Source organism: Agelaius phoeniceus, chromosome 2 (genome assembly GCF_051311805.1).
Source record: "Agelaius phoeniceus isolate bAgePho1 chromosome 2, bAgePho1.hap1, whole genome shotgun sequence".
In the NCBI taxonomy this organism is placed as follows: Eukaryota; Metazoa; Chordata; class Aves; order Passeriformes; family Icteridae; genus Agelaius; species Agelaius phoeniceus.
Genome location: NC_135266.1, coordinates 61,677,219 through 61,693,198, shown reverse-complemented (window position 1 = coordinate 61,693,198; position 15,980 = coordinate 61,677,219). Strand labels below are relative to the sequence as shown.

Below are 15,980 nucleotides of genomic sequence, written 5' to 3'. Positions count from 1 at the left end.
TCATGCTGAAATAGTTTTCTCTTTCCCTTGTACCATTTACATCTGTTGAATGTTTCCAGTGTCTTTATACTCTATTATACCATACCAAGAACTATTATCAATGATCTAAAGGTGAATCATAATTAAGAAACAAAACAAACAAAATAAAGAGTGTTTGTGATACCTCATTCTCACTGAAAGATTTGGTTAAAAATTGTGGTGTATTGGCTTTTCTACTTACAGCATGTTTACTTTCTTGCAGCAGCTGATGGTTTGGGAAGTATAGCTATAGATACCACACAGCTTAACATGTCAGTCACTGATCCCACAGCTTGGGCTACAGCTATGAATAATTTGGGGATGGTTCCAGTAGGACTAGCAGGACAACAGCTTGTGACAGGTAAGGTTTTTCTTTTTTTAAAAGCATCGCTTGCACCAGTCATGAATTCTTCCTGTCCTTTGAAAAACATATGGAATGTTTTCTGAGGATATGGTATTTTTATGTTCTGAAAACATCGCCTATGATTAATATTGCATACTGTGTATTACTCTCTTCCTGTAGTAGGTATGTAATCCATATTATATTTTAACCTTGTGAAAAACTAAAACTCTCGGGAAATCGAACTTCTAAACCATCAATCTTTATGCTAGGTCAAGATTAGGAGGCAAGTCATGTAAGAGGAACATTTGTTTTTGTTTCTCTGTTCAAGCAGGATGTCTTGAGGTTCTGCCAAGGAATACCCTGGGCTGAAAACTCTTGACTGGAGATTTTGGAGTTGTGTTAACTGGGCAGAAAATCATGAAGCCTGTCCAGTTCATATGCTCAGTTGATATTAGTGAAGTGAAGCTTTCCTGTCAGGTGTGTGCTTATTTACTTTCTGACTGGTTCCATAAAATTGAATGTCAAGAGATTGTTCGTGTTAGACTTTGTCATTTACTTCCCAGTCACAGTTTGGGAGTGGGTGTGTTGCAAGGGATCACTTATTGTAACACCCACAAAAACTTTATTTTGAAACCAGCAATATTTTACAGATAAAACTGGACATAGCAGACTTTGTTGTCAACAATAGAGGCCAAATTAGTTGGAAACATTAAAGCTTCTTTGCTCCTGTGATGTAGAGAAGAATTATTTATATATGGGTGGGTGCCCTGTAGACACAAGCCACATGCTAGGCATATGACAGACTCCCTCTGGAAGCTGTTCTGCCACTTCAGCTTAAGAAGAGCTGTGTAATATCTGTATCAGATGAGCTGTGTAATATCTGTATCAGATCAGCATCCTGTCACGTCTGCTCCTTTCCATGTAGACGTGGATGCAGTGAGCCAGGTCATGATGTAAATCACTCTGCTTGCCTCACCAGGGATGCCTGATGATTAATTTTGGCCAAATATGCCCCCTCCTGACACTGGGAAGTGAGTGGAGCTGTGCCAGTTCACAGCTGACGGTCTGGCTCTGAGTTACCTGTTTTACAGGCTGGTACACTAAGCTGCAAGAAAGCTGATTTATAACGAATCAGTCTCAAGCAGAGAGCTGAGCTGGTGGAGGCTGTGAACTGACTGGTGATCTCTAGCTTTAACCCCATGCTCCTGATTAAAAGAAACAAGCAAAGCCATCCACTCCTTGGGATCCAATTCTCTTCAATGTTTCTGTCAATGTCCTGGATGCAGAAGCTGAGTCCACACTAAGTTTACTGATGATATGAAATTAAAGAGAAGTTCTTGATTCTCTAGTGGGTAGATTGGCCTAACAGGGAGTCTGGATAGATTACAGGGCTGGCCAATCACCAACTGTGTGATGTTTAATCAGGACAAATGCCACATTCTGCACCTGGTACTATGTAATCCTGGATGTATGAGTGGACTGGGAGAGAAGAGGCTGGAATGCAGCCCTGCAGAAAGAATCTGCTGTGTTTTGTTGATGGTAAGCTCAGAATCAGTGAATAATGTGTCCTGGTAGCCAAAAGGGCAAACCTGGGTTGCATTAGGCCTAATGTAACTAACCACTCAAAAGAAGCATTTATTTCACTTTTCTCAGCTTTGGTGCAGCCTCACCATGAAAGCTGTGTGTGGGTAAATATGAAAGTATGAGAGTGATGAGTGTGCTCAAGAGAAGGCAACAAAGATGATGAAAGGGACTAGAGGGCAAGGCTAGTGAGTATCCTAGCTGTGGATACTAGGTTTGCTCAGCTTAGAGAAGAGGAGGCTGAGGAGTTGCTTTCTACAACATCCTAAATGAAGTTGAGTGCAGAGGGTGATGCTGATCTCTTCTCTCTGGTGTCCAGTGATAGGATGTGAGGGAATGACATAAAGCTGCATCAGAGGATGCTCAGATTTGTTATTAGGAAGAAGTTCTTCTCTGTGAGGGTGGTCAAGCACTGGAACAAGCTACTCGAGATGTGGTCACAGCCTGTTCAAGTGTTTCAACAACACTCTTGGGTACATGCTATAATTTGTACCATGTGGAATTAGGAGCTGGACATGATCATTGTAAGTCTCTTCCAACTCAAAATATTCAATGATTCTATGTGTTGCTGGGAAAACAACTTTTTTCCGTTTTCCAGGGGATTTGCCTACAGATGTTGAGCTCAACTTGAATGCGGTTACCTCCAACCTGAAAATAGTCACATGTCAAAATTAGCTTCTGCTGCTTTCATTTATAATCATCTGAGTTGCATATGCTGTGGAAATTTGCCCTGCCTTTTTATCTTGCTCTCTTCTGTCTCTTCAGTTTCATTGTAAATTTTGTCCTCAGATGTGCTGTGCAATCCCTACATGGCAGCCTCATCTCAGGTGCAGTGCTTCTCCCCACAAGGGAGGATCTCCAGTACCTTTTACCATTGACAGCCCCCTGCTGTAATTTCCATAATTATGTGTATCACGTATTGTAAAAATGTTGTACAACTCAGTTCATGTTTGTTCAGCATTTTCAATGTACGAAAGGTGCCATAAGTAATAAATATTAATTACTGAAGTGCTGCCTGATTTCTCTACAGATGCCAAATAACTTCTTTTCTTTTCTTTCCTTTTGTTTTTCTTTGTTTTAGACTCCTTTGTATTTTCAAGGTAAATAGGTGCTTTGACACTTCATTGTATTTCCTTAAGATTCATAAGTTTTTGACACATTTTCTTTATGGCAAATCCATAATAGCAAAACTTCAGTTTGCCATGGAATTACTTACAGATTTATTTGCTCTAATATATTAACTGTATCTGTGTTCAGTGAGGATTTGCATCATTATATTCAACCAAATATCTAACTACTCCCTAGCTATTTCCAGCTTTTTCTTTTTTTTGCTATTAAGCCTAGTAAAGAAGTCAGCTTTGTCAGCAGTCACATACTGCTTTTGCTACTGTCATCTGTTACATTTCTCTGTGATGAAAATGACACAACCATGTCCTGGTGCTAACTGTTTGTCCATGTTTAAATTTTTTTTGTTTGGTTGGGGTTTTTTGTTTTTTTTTTCTTCCTAGCCTTGTTCCTAACTACGAAAGCAGTGAGTAGTTTGGATTAATCTTGGAGAGAATGTGATCTTTGCATAACCTGCCATAGTCTGAAATGTGGTGTATGGTATTCACCTGTATCCTGACACATGTCTTAGTCCTCTGGTCTATCAGTGCTCAAAGGACTTATGCATTCATGGACTTTCCTTCCCCAAACTGACCAGTTCCTGATTGCTGTGCAGGGCATTTTTGTTCTCATCTGTATAGAGTCCATATGAGCTACTAAGTCTTTTTAGAGGTTTCTCAAGGCTTTTTTTCTCCCAAGCATTTCTTAGCTTCACTGCTGTGTAACCCACTGGGATGCCTGCCTTGTAATAGTTATGCTCCCCAGTTTGCAATCTGTGAAACTCTTGTCTAGCTCAAGAGTTTGCTAAAATGACAACTAAAGCTTCTGCAACATCTGGCCAATATTCTTCTCTCAGCCTGGAATGACAGCTCTCTGATCTTAGTAACTAATCAATTTTAAGCACTGCTAACCTTTTAATACCAGTTTAGGTGATATCTGTGCTCTGTTTAATTCCTTATCTGCCAGTGCTGTAAAATTGGATTTTTGATCTGGGCAAATGTCAGAACCTTTAATTTATAAAGATGGGTTCTTGTTAATAGTTAAATAATATCTCTTGTGTGTCGACATACATTTTGCTTACACTTATTCAGAAAGCTTACTTTTTCCATGTATTTGGCTGCTGCATTGCATATACACTACTATATGCATTTATAAATTATATATACATAATTCATACAATAAATTGTAGTTTAATAAAACATTAGTTAAAGTGTTAAAGATTAATGTGGAATAGTTATGTGTGAAAAGTATTTTCAGTCTAAATTTCCCCTTTCAGCAGGTTATATTTTCTTAAAAAAACATACCTTTTAGGCTGAATTTTCTCATGGTTGCTTTTAGCCCAGAGGAAAAAAAGATCTGGTAAAGTTGAAGGAAATCTGTTAAACTGCTTTTGAATTGTCCAGGCCTTAAAATTGCTGTTTTCTATGCTTTGAGACTCTGAGAAAAATGGTCAGGTGAGAGGGGAAGGTTAGTTTGTAGTTCATCTTTTTGAGAACTAAATCCTCTTTTTGCACTCAGCAACTCTGATTCAAGCACATCTTTCAAGTGCATTCAAGTCTGCTGTTTTCTTAGATTTTAGGACTAGAAGAAATACTCAATGACCTAAGCCAACTGAGAATGTTTTATTTTGCTTTTGCACTGGTACTTTTTAAAGGCAAATTTTGACATCCCTAGAGTTAAGGTTCTTGAACTTTCATTTATTTCAGCAAATGCCATCAGGCCACCTGTTTCTTAAGGGAAGATATCCTGCTGAGAAAATTATTTACTTCTCTGGTTCAGTTCAGTTCTCCTTTCACTAATTAACCAGTGCTCTGAGAAACAGGAAGCAATTTTGAGGCACTTTCCTCCAGATGACCTAAACATTTGTGAGTCAAAAATAGTGTATGTCACAAAGTTCCCCAGTACAAATGAACCTGAAGAGTGGTACACAAGTGGTAATTCATTTAGCCTTTATGTTAAGCTCATGCCCTGTGACGCATATTTGTGCTCTTACAGAGTAAAATAACAAACCACAAGGGCAGACATCCAAGATGAAAGTTACAGGTCTGCCTGGAAGTCAAGGGTATGTCTGAAAACTGATGCCTTCTGCTTATTTACAGAATAATTATTAAGGCACGTTGTTCCATAGGAGTCTGGCCAATACATCTCAACCTCAGTATACCCAAGATACAAAATAAGATTTTCAGTGACACCCAGTTTTTGTATTTTTTTTTTTTTTCCTGAAGATAGTCTTTGACCACTTGTACAAAATCCTAGTGAAATCAGAGACTGGGAACCTTTGAAGCCTAACATCTTGCTTACCAGAAGATATAGAAAAGAACACCATTTTTGTGGCTTCAGGCATATATTTTTTAGACACTAGAGGTTGTGAAATATTAGGCACTTACATCAACCTTTCTGTTTTTCCATTTATCTCTGCTTTCCCCACACACTTGTCTTTTGACCTGATTTCAGTGAAACATAGGAGCTGTCAGTTCCAATCAGGTCACCTCGCTCAGGATTGTACTTTTGACAGTGTTGGGTACCAGATACTTCATAGGGAGAGATCCACAAGGCAAATCCACAGTGCTGAAGTGCTGCTCTCTCCGATGTGCTCTCCTCTTGATCATTAATAAATAGAATGAGGTTCCCCAAACTAGAAGTTATCTATCCAAAACAAGTCATAACTCAGAAAAACCTCATTTTTTGGAAGCAATACCTGTTGCAGTAAGTAGTTACAATCCTGAAACTGCAACCCCAAACGTATATTGTGATAACAGAAATATTTGTGGAATTTTGATCTAGAGACTCCTAAATCTTAAGACACGGGGTTAAATGTCCTTCCCAGAATTTTATTAGCTTGAGGCCTAAAAGTGGAGTCATAATATTCAGACTTTTTCTTCAGAATGAAGACTGTAACTACAGGCAATCACTATATTCAGATTCCAGGCATGTTTTATTAATTATTGTTCACTGCAGGTCATCATATGCTGACTAAATTGTAAACATATTCTTACTGTTCTTGTTGTGTACCATTTTTGTAACATTAACGAAGAAAAATCAAATCAAGTACAAAATCAAGATATATTTGATTATATTCAGCAGCTCCCCAAAGAAAGACTGTACAGTGCTGAAGGTTTTAGGAAGTCATCTGGCTGGAGGATTTTCGCAACTCTCATGTGTATACCTCTTCTTTTGTGGCCTCTCCATTACTGAAGCCTTAGAGCCACTGGTAGCCATCTGGCAGTCTCATTTTGCTCTACCCCTGCTACCCTGTTACCTATTAAAGCTTCCTTTTTATACACTCCATTGCTTAGCCACTAATCCAATGTGCTGATGAGTCCATAACTCAAAGCATCCAAGAGAATGCCTAACAAAACACAGCTTCCTTTTCTGTAATTAACACTTAACTCCTGCTACTTCATTATAGTCTATCCACAAAAATTTTGAAGTGACTCACTTGTATAATGAGCTGAAGATAGTCACTTTTCCGAGGGAAAAAATGCTTGAGGATCTATAATTTGTCACTGAATTTTAGCACTCTCCAGATGTAAGCTTTAGTGTGCACAGGCAGCTGTTTGGGGCACTCCTCAAGCTCAGGTTCCCCTGCCTGGGAAAGCTGCGGACCACAAGAGCTGAAGAGTTCAGCAGCCCCATGGCACAGTAGGATTCAGTGTCCTTAGCCTTGTTCTGAATGCTGCACTGGCTTGACATCTGGCTGTAAAAAAAGATATCAAAAGTCTTAATAAAATCCACACCTTTCCGTAGGTTTTACGACCCTCTCAAGGTTACAAGGTATCTTCAGAATGCATCTTTTCATCTCTTATGGCTTCCCAACCCATTTTATGTGTCATGTTTTGTTAAGAAGTTGGCCTATGATGCAAAAGAAATGTAGTAAGGTATGCTCTGAGAAAAAAGAATTTTTAATTTTATTTTGGTTCTTTTCTATCTTATCATCTTCCCTATAGAAACATTTTAGTCAAGAGGAAAAGATCTATCATTCAAATTATCTGAATGACCCATCAGAATAATTACACTTGTATGAAACATACTCTTAAGGATTAGTGTTGCACTTATACCCAGATAAAACTAGGTATTTTTATTGCCAAGACACAGGAGAACAGCAAGGGTGAGAGAGAATAGGTACTCTGGGAATCCCAGTGTGTGGAGCCACTGGGAACATCTCTAAAGTATTATATACTAGTGTAACAAGTAGGTTTTTTCATTGACCTGAAAAGCGCCTGCAGAGTTAATCACACTTTCTATCATGTGAGTGTTACTCAAGGAGACTTCACTCCAGGGGACGTTAAAGTGCTAGGAACAAACACAGTGAGTTTACAACAGAAAGAGGAGAGAAAGATTTGACAGCCAGAGGAAATGTGGCAGAAACTCTTGAGTGCCTTTTGACACGCTATCAGGGTTAAGTGTGCCTCTTAGGTCATTCAAGTACCTCCTCGATATTAGACCTTAATTGAGGCCAGGGATGAAGATAATGATTAAAATCTGCTCAGTGCTTGAAGAGAAACAGTACTTTTTAACATGGTAGGAAGGGCTGAATGTCCCAAATAAACAAGATCCAGAGGTGAGCAGGGCTGCATAGAGGGAAGTGCTAAGTGCAAAGCTTGTGTTGAATGCGGAGTGGAGGTTTATTTAGGGGTGTAGTATCTCCCTTTCTGCTGTTATGCTTCTATCCAAGCCAGTTAACAGTTTAGGAAAACAGACTGATTACTATTTGGCATACTCTTCTTGATGGTCTCAAAATACTGGAGTAAATTTATGATGCAAGCCATATTGTTTGGATGTTTTGGCATTTTGTTTTAGGGTAAATTCCTGGCTGTTCGTAATTATACACTAACAATCTGTTTGGCATGTTCTTATTTGATGTTACAGTAAAGTAACATGAGGAAATATTTTATTTTTGAAGTTTCCCCATCTTTTATCTTGCTTTGGAAAGCCTCCATTCCTATTATATTCCATGTGTTTGTTTATTCTAGAGCAGAAAGCCCATGAGTAACTATGAGCGTCCCTCTGCATAAAGTAAGCCAAGAGGCTGTTGGGAATCATTTGCTACTGACTGTTTACTTCTGTTGGAGTATTGCTTTGTCTGCAGCACTTTTCCTTCCAAGGATCCCAGGTTCCTTGGCCAACACGAGGAGCCCAGTGTAACCTGGGTGGCATACAGTTTGCTGATGAAAAATGGAGTTATTGTGGATAGAAATCAATAGGAAAAGCAGACTGATCATTTTAACTAATCAAAGGCAAGGTATGAATAGCAGGTTCCATAAATTCAGGGGTGAAAAAGGCTCATTAATGGCAGGCTGCTCGAAGGTGAGCTGATGAGCAGAGTTGTGGTGTCTAGGTGGCAAAGGGAAGGCGATGCTACCTGAAGCCCCTAGGCCAAAGCTGTTTACAGGTTCTGCAGATGGTCCACAGGGGATGGGCACAGCAGTCCCAAGAGGACTGTTAGCTCAGTCCGTGCAGAGTGCTCTCAGGAGGGTGCAGATGGCACCGCCTGGGGCAGTCCCAGAGCAAAACTTCTTGGGAGGGGTAGACTTGAATATGAACGGATCCCAAGACAGCCACCCCAAATCAAGGCTATAAAATCCTTTGTTCTTCCCTAGTCAGGCTCTCTCTTTGCCTGCACAGGTTAGATTGATGCTTAGAGCTTGGCCCCCAGAGAGGAAGCATGAGAAGCTTAATTTCGATGTTTTAGCTTGAGGAGAAGAACATAAGCAGAGTTTCCTTTCTGCCACCTGTGCCTGAAATGCCCTTTGCTTATAGCATGAGAACTGGGTCTCACAAAGAGCATGAAGATGCACATTCAGTTCAAGGCAGGAGTCTCTCTGTGAAATATGAGCAGAACCGATCAGTGTGGAAAAATGTCTTTTGATGGTCTGCACTGAAGAAGAAAGTTGGGTTTCAGTTAGCCTAATCCCTAGGCATGTGATGGAGTTTGTAACAGAATACTTCATTAATGTTGTCTTCGGTCAGATAAACAATGGATTTGCCACACCTTCCCGTGCTCTGGTGGTGACAAATAATGATTGTGACAGCAGCTCTGAGTAATGTCTCTGTAATGGGAAGCAGCTGGCCACTGGAGTAGTTCTGTTAGTGGACTTGGAGGTGAAAGATAATTAAGCTTAATACATACAATATGCTCTAACATGCTGTAGTATAGATTTAGATTGTATTCTGCCCAAATATAAAAGTTATTCTGTTAGTGTAGCTTCAGAAATTTAATAGCTCTATTCACGAACAAGAAAGGCTTTATCTGTCTCTCCTGGTTTTGCACATTTCTTATTCCAATTACTCTTTTCCTAAAAAATTATTTTCTTGGCTCTAGCAGCTTTTCCTTTATAGGTAATCTCCTCCTCCTGACCACAATGCCTACAGTATTTAGTAATTGTTTGTTATTTCCATTCAGGAAAGGCTTAGAGATACAAAGCTCTAGTAAGTGAAACAATGCCTGAATCCTTAAGAGTCAATCCTGGCCCAAATTGCACATGGTCTATTTTCTTTCACTTAGATAAACCAGGTAGGTAAGGGATTGCATGGAAACAATGGGATAATACTGATTGGCATGAAAAGCAGCAGTGATTATGGAGTTTTCTTTCTGTTATGTAGATTTTTATAGGTATCTTGGCACAGCAGTAATATGGTGCTAAGTGAAAAAGCAGTTTTAACTTTTTTTATCTGATATTCTAAGTCAGACACTGAAGGACAGGAAAACTATTGTGCACATTAGAAACAGGCAGACAATTCCTACCTTCTCTTCCTCTTTGACTATGCTGCTGTGATATTTAGAGAAGGATTTGGAAAAGGGAAGGGAGAGAGCTTTGGCAGCATTTAGAGAAGACAGCACTGTGGGGAAAAGGTGCAGATGTGCTTAATGTCACCTTTTTTGTAAAGATCTAGAAACACAAGCTGTGTTGCAGAAAAGAGTTGTCCAAACTGCACTGAAGGGAGGGGGCAACTTGTATGCTTGTCCAACACTTTTTCTTCTTTCTGACACAATTGTATTTCAAGTGGTTCATTTCCCTAGCAATAAGTGTGGAATATTGTAAGTGACTGCAGTGTTAAAATTTTACCTTATTTTGGGCTGCAGCTGTCAAATGTATTTATCCCCTCTGTTGGAAATCTCCTGTTTCAGATCTTCATCTATACTTGGACTTGCATGACTTAGACCTTTCCAAGAATAGTCACTGAAACCTTTTTTCTGTCCCCTTTTGGTAACAATTTTGGAACTTTAATTAAGGATGCTTAATTGAAGCATTTTTGCGAGATCACAGATTATCTTAAACTTTATCTGCTATAATAGGCAGTACTATAAATTAAGTATTCATTAAAATAGCAATAAATTCACCAAAACAAGAGGACAAGAAAAAGTGACTAGATTTTGTTGTCTGTTAATTCACACTAAATGTGTATAAACCCAAACACAGTGCTGCTGTCTTTAATGTAATAAATGTCACAGCATCCTTTTCTTTCTTCATTGTGTTTTAATACTTCTGTAACCTCCTAGGTCTTAGGCAAAGGCTGTAGGTTGTGGACAGAGAGAGCTCAGAAGCTGCACCTGGATTTCAGGGCTGTATGCATGTAGCAGGGATTGGGAGGAATCTGCAGCTGAGAAGCTGAGTAGCTGAATTTAGTGAACTGCTTATTATAAATATTGTGGGTCCCTTTATGTTATTAGCCAAAATTTGGTATACAAAAAGAAAATCAAGTACGAGTTTTTTCTCGCTATTCACCACCCTCTGTAAAGCAAGATTTCTCTTCCAGTTTTTCCTACATATGTTGCCTTTTAACTTTGTGTCCTTTTGTTCTGCTCTGTCTAATTACCTCAAGTAGATAATCAAGCTTGATTTTATAATAAACCATAGTTGGCTCAGGCTTGTCATGACTGATTTGTTGACTCCCAAGACTAAAGACTTTCAACCTCAAGACTAAGATCATTTCTGGCTGCAATTCAGGGTATTAATTCTGAACATTAAATCTAAATGTGGTTTGGAACATGTGTCCTATGGTTTCCCTTCAAAAAGAGAAAACTGACCACGTTTCTGTTGGGTTTTTTTTTTAGGCAAGGGGCTTTTCTTTTTGTTTTGGAGGTGATTTTTTTTGGTTTGTTTTTTTTAGGTTTTTTTGTTGTTTGTTTTTTGGTTTGGTTTGTTTTTTTGGTTTTTTTTTTTTTGGTGCGGGGGTTTGGTGGTGGTGTTTGAGTGGAATTTAAACTGGAACGAAGATAAAACAACCCAAACCATCTGATTCTGCAGAAGCAGGCTTGCATGTAACCATCATTACAAAGCTTGAAGGTAAGGGGGCTATTATATATTAATAGAAGTTAATAGTAGAGGGCCTTCAAAGCAAACATACGTCTCCATCAAGGATCCCAGCACGTATTTCCCTATAACTTCAGTACCACCTGATGGGGTGGCGTGTGTCCCTACACATGTGCATGCCTTCAAAATGTAAAGGTGCGATGCTAAGGAAACAGATGATAGCTAATGACTCATACACATCATTTGGTGTCCCTGAGGGACTGGCTCTCTTCCAGTGTTTTACTTCTGCAACTGAGCTCATCAGGGACATGAGAGCTAAGGATCCTTCCAACTATTCATACAGGGATTTGAGGCCCTGAGTTCTCCATGGAGGGCTTTTTTACCACAGCTCTTTTAGCAGACAGTTGTGTTCCTATCTACCTGCTTTCTCATCCCCCCAGTCTTTGTTTTCCGTCAACAAAGCAGTGTCATAGATTTGAATGCAATCTCTGGAATGCTACAGATGCTTACTAATGGCCATGAAGGTCTCAGCTTCCTCAAGTGTAATAGAGGGATTCCCTTGTTCTAAGGATCATGTAACAAACATTATCACACATCTGCATGTTCTAGCCACTCTTCCTGGGTACTGTCATTCTCCCTTCTGAATGCTAAGTGGCATCGGGTTATGAATCTAGTGGCATTTTTTCAGAGTTTTCTTGTTAGAATTCAAAGACAGTTTGAGGGTTTAGATATTTCCTAGGTTGTTTGCCTTATTTTCATTCAATTATCTCACATTTTCCAATGCAGAATAGCATCTGGCCTCTGTGGGCCGTGTTGCGTGAGAGCTGCATCTCGCTAGACTGGATTACATGACCTATTATTTGTTGTTCTTCCAAGATTTGTTTCATCTATAACCTTGAGATACTCTGTTTAATGCCTCATCCACATATGTATATAGTAAGCATGAACTAAAGATGTCATCTAGCAGATTTTTTTGTTCTTCACCATGTTTTTATAATCGAAAGATGACAATCTGTCATAGTTTTCTTTTATGGTTCTGTTATAGACTGAAAATATCAATAAAGTACACAATACTGGATGGCTGCATAAAAACAGAATTTACAGGTCTGTAAGTTCTTTGTGATCTGCAAACTCATTTTGACATTTAAAGGGTAACAAAACTGTTTTTTGCTCTGGCATCAGTAAAAGACAGTAGTAAGATGTTGTCGGGCAAATATTGTTGTTGGAGCCTTGATAGTCCCCCCTGGAGTTTCAGAGATGAACATAGAGGAGAGACTGATCCCAGGTGAGGTGGAGAGAGCCTCTCCATCAATAATATAGACCAGAATAGGAGCCACTTTCCCTATTCCATTTGTAGAGGTTTGCAGAGCCAGCAGGAATAAGAGGTTGTAATTTTTTTCTCTCTTGTGTTAGTAAAATAAAGGAAAATGAATCTGACCATAAAAGACCAGGCTTCATCTGTCTTTTTGATTAGAAAACCTGTGAAAAAAGCAAAAAAAAAAGTTCTTTTCATCACATATGATTAACCCCTTCATTTAAAGCCTAGGTCCACTCACAACATGTGCTGCTTTGACCTCAGAGACTGTGCTAATAACAAACCAACCTTTGTGAGTGCAAAGATGAGGAGGAGAGGCAGGGTCTCAGCAGACTCCTCTGACACAGATTTGCTCACAGAGCAAGGAAGCAAGTGGTGTGCTTTTCTAGGAGCAGGCACTACCTCTGCCTGCCTTTTGTACAAACCAAGATTTGTGTGTAAAGCTCATATTGCTTCTTGGACCAACTCATGTAGCTAGAAAAATATGCACCAGCCCTCTCTTTGTCTGAGGCAACCTGGAGACTGAAACTTTAATTATAGCAGACAGTAAAAAGGTGAAAATCAAAGGAAGGAGTAGTTTTTTGCAGTACACTATAATTTTCCCCCTTTTATTAATCTTTTTATCTGACATAGGCTTAGCTATCTATTCCTTTACAGAATAATCACAGAGTCACTTTGCTTTTAATATTCCCTTTATTTACAGGTGCCAACCAGGTTTTTTGTCTACGTATTTGTACTTCTCTTAGTGCTCCCTATTTGTACTTCTCTTGGGAGTTCGCTGCTTCCCAGACCTGAACATGGACTTATCTTTTTTTTTCCTGACTATACTGACCCATAAGCCTTCTCCTGCTTTTGCTTTCAGACCATTACAGCTACAGCAATATTATTACAAATGGGTGACATTATCTTTGAAGTAGCCCTCCAAATCCACACCCACAGGATAATGGTCAATTTATGGCTGTAAGGAAAAGATCCCTTGTGTAAAAGGCATAGTCATCTTCTAAGGGCAAAGCAACAATTTGAGCTACATTTTATACACAGAAGACTTCTTTATTTCTTTATTTATTTATTTCTCTATTCTTGCCCTATGCCTCTTAGCCATTAATCTCTCCTATGGAAACTTGTCAAATACTTTTGGAAATTGAAACAAATATGCTACTTCCATTCTTATTTTTCTTATCATTTATAAACACAGTGTCTAAAAAGAAAGCCCCAGCTTCTCTTCCCATGCTCTGTATCTTCTAAATCCCTTTTGCCTCATTCAAAATGGACTGCTGTTCCATTTCAGTCTGACACATTTTTCATCTTGTCCCTTTTGCAACAGTTTTCTAGTCAATGGCTTTTGTGAAATTTTCATGTGGTGAAGCTCTTCAATGTTTTAAACATGTCTGAAAATCTCATCCTTGTCAGTAAATGTCTTGGCTGTTGCCGGTATGCAGAACCACTCGAGAATATAACAACATCTTTTCTAATGGGGCTTAACCAAAATGAGACTGTTCTAAGTTGCTTCTCTAGTTCCCCATAATTTTCCCACCAAGTCAGAATTTGAGATTTAATTCCTTTTTGTTGTTGGTGTTTAATAAGGTGGTGTTTAATAAGGTTGCTTCTTCATAGTACATGGTTCTGCCTCCTGTTACTGGGTGCACAAAAGGAATGACAAGTGAAAGGCCCATGATGGCAGTAGATTCCTGCCACAGCTTTTGAAAAGAGATAAAAATCTCCTTCAGGGGATACAGAAATTGCTGCAGGTGGGACAAATCACTCTGCAAAATCTTCCAGCTTTTCCATATGAGGAGATTAAAGGCTCCTGTCTGAGATGCTGTGGTTAGATGTTTTGGTGTGGATGATATGAATCTTTCTGAATCTATAGAGAGGGGGCAGATTGGTGTTATCTTCATTTATCTGAAAGTGATTTCTACAATAAAGCTGCTGCTTTTTTCTCAGGGAACAAAGAAATCCCTCACAAAAAACCTCATCATTCCCTGATATTAGATTAGACCCAAGATGAAAGTAGATTTTTGCTTCAGAACTAGAATTGAATTACAGAAAGGGTTCCTGGATTGTGTCATCTCTGAGTTGTCATGTTGTTGCAGAACAGGGGAAGACAGAGAGAAAAAATCAATTTTCCTGGGATCAGCCTTGCTTTGTTGAGTTTAGATTATATCAGCCTTTGAATTAGGAATGTTTCTGTGGCATTTATGCCCTTGCAAGCTGTTGTGTTCATGGAAAACTGCAGAAACTGGGCTGAGAAACAGACGGAGGTGGGCAGAGGGTGGGAGAGGTTCCTCTCTCTGCTGGACCTGTATGACAAAGCTAGAGGGAATGGATACAGGCATGTGGGAGAAAGCTGGGCTACCAAATCCAGGCCACAGTGGCTCCTGAGAAGTTGTCTTGGAGGCCCATGAGCTTACTTTGATGGGCTGTCATGAGAGACAGACCTGCACTTGCCTGCACAGCATGTAGGTAGCAACTTTCTGGTTTTTAAGCTGATATTTGTATATTTTGTTAATTAAAAAGTTGCAAATGATTGCACATTACATGTTGGCAGTGTTGTAGAATGAATGTTTTGTGAGCATGGATAAGCTGAATGTGACTTTAGACATACACTCTGATGCCACTTCTCCACTAATTACATTTACAATTTAGAGCTGTCTGTAAGGTGGAAGAGCCTACTGTGCTGATATTCACTGACAGAAAAAGTTTTCAAATCTCCTTACCAGCCAGATGTTCTAAATGAGAATTTGACAGTTGGTCCATAAATCAAGTCAAGCATTTCATCATTGTTCTCTTAGGTGCCTCTTGCATTCAAGCCTGTTTAGCTAAACACATACATTTACTTAAGATGAACTGTAAAAATGACATCTGGAGGTCTTTTCTCAGAAAGAAAATGCCAAAGGGTCTTACACAAGGATCAAGCACATTTTATAAACCGTGGCTGGGATTTTGGAATTCAAGCTGAATAAATGTGCTTTCAGCTTTTGAGGGGATCAAGGGCCAGTATTATTTAAATGTTCTTTTTACTTCATAGCACTCTGCAGGGAATGTGCTCGCACCGAAGAGTTCTTACGTTTCTTATTCCATAATGAGTTTCTGTTTTCATGCTTGCCACCTGGGACCCTGGCACAGTCCTTGTAGTAGCAGTCACACTGGTGGAGCTGGATGCAAAGTGCAGTCCAAAATATTTATTTTAGAGTATACTGTTTTGCAGTAGGCTGCCATCAAAGGAGAATGTCAAATAAGAAGTTGATGGGTGGTTTACCTTTTTATCTTTACTTGTATTAGCCATCTCTTTTTCACCCCCCCCCCCCCTTTTCTTTTCTGAGATCTATGAGTTTCTTTTTATCTTGAAGAGGCTTTTTTATTC

General features: G+C 39.2%; 1 protein-coding gene across 7 annotated transcripts in view; it reads left to right on the top strand.

Annotated features, from left to right (window-relative positions):
- Positions 1–15,980, top strand: part of ENOX1 (ecto-NOX disulfide-thiol exchanger 1) — a 358,181-nt gene that overhangs the window by 223,864 nt on the left and 118,337 nt on the right. For 5 of the 7 annotated variants that reach the window (XM_077173669.1, XM_077173668.1, XM_077173672.1 and 2 more), the window contains one exon: positions 242–379. In XM_077173669.1, the coding sequence (XP_077029784.1) occupies positions 242–379 (138 nt within the window). Of the gene's footprint in view, positions 1–241; positions 380–692; positions 839–15,980 lie in introns of those variants that run through there. The other 2 variants (XM_054628196.2, XM_077173673.1) reach the window with 2 other exon arrangements.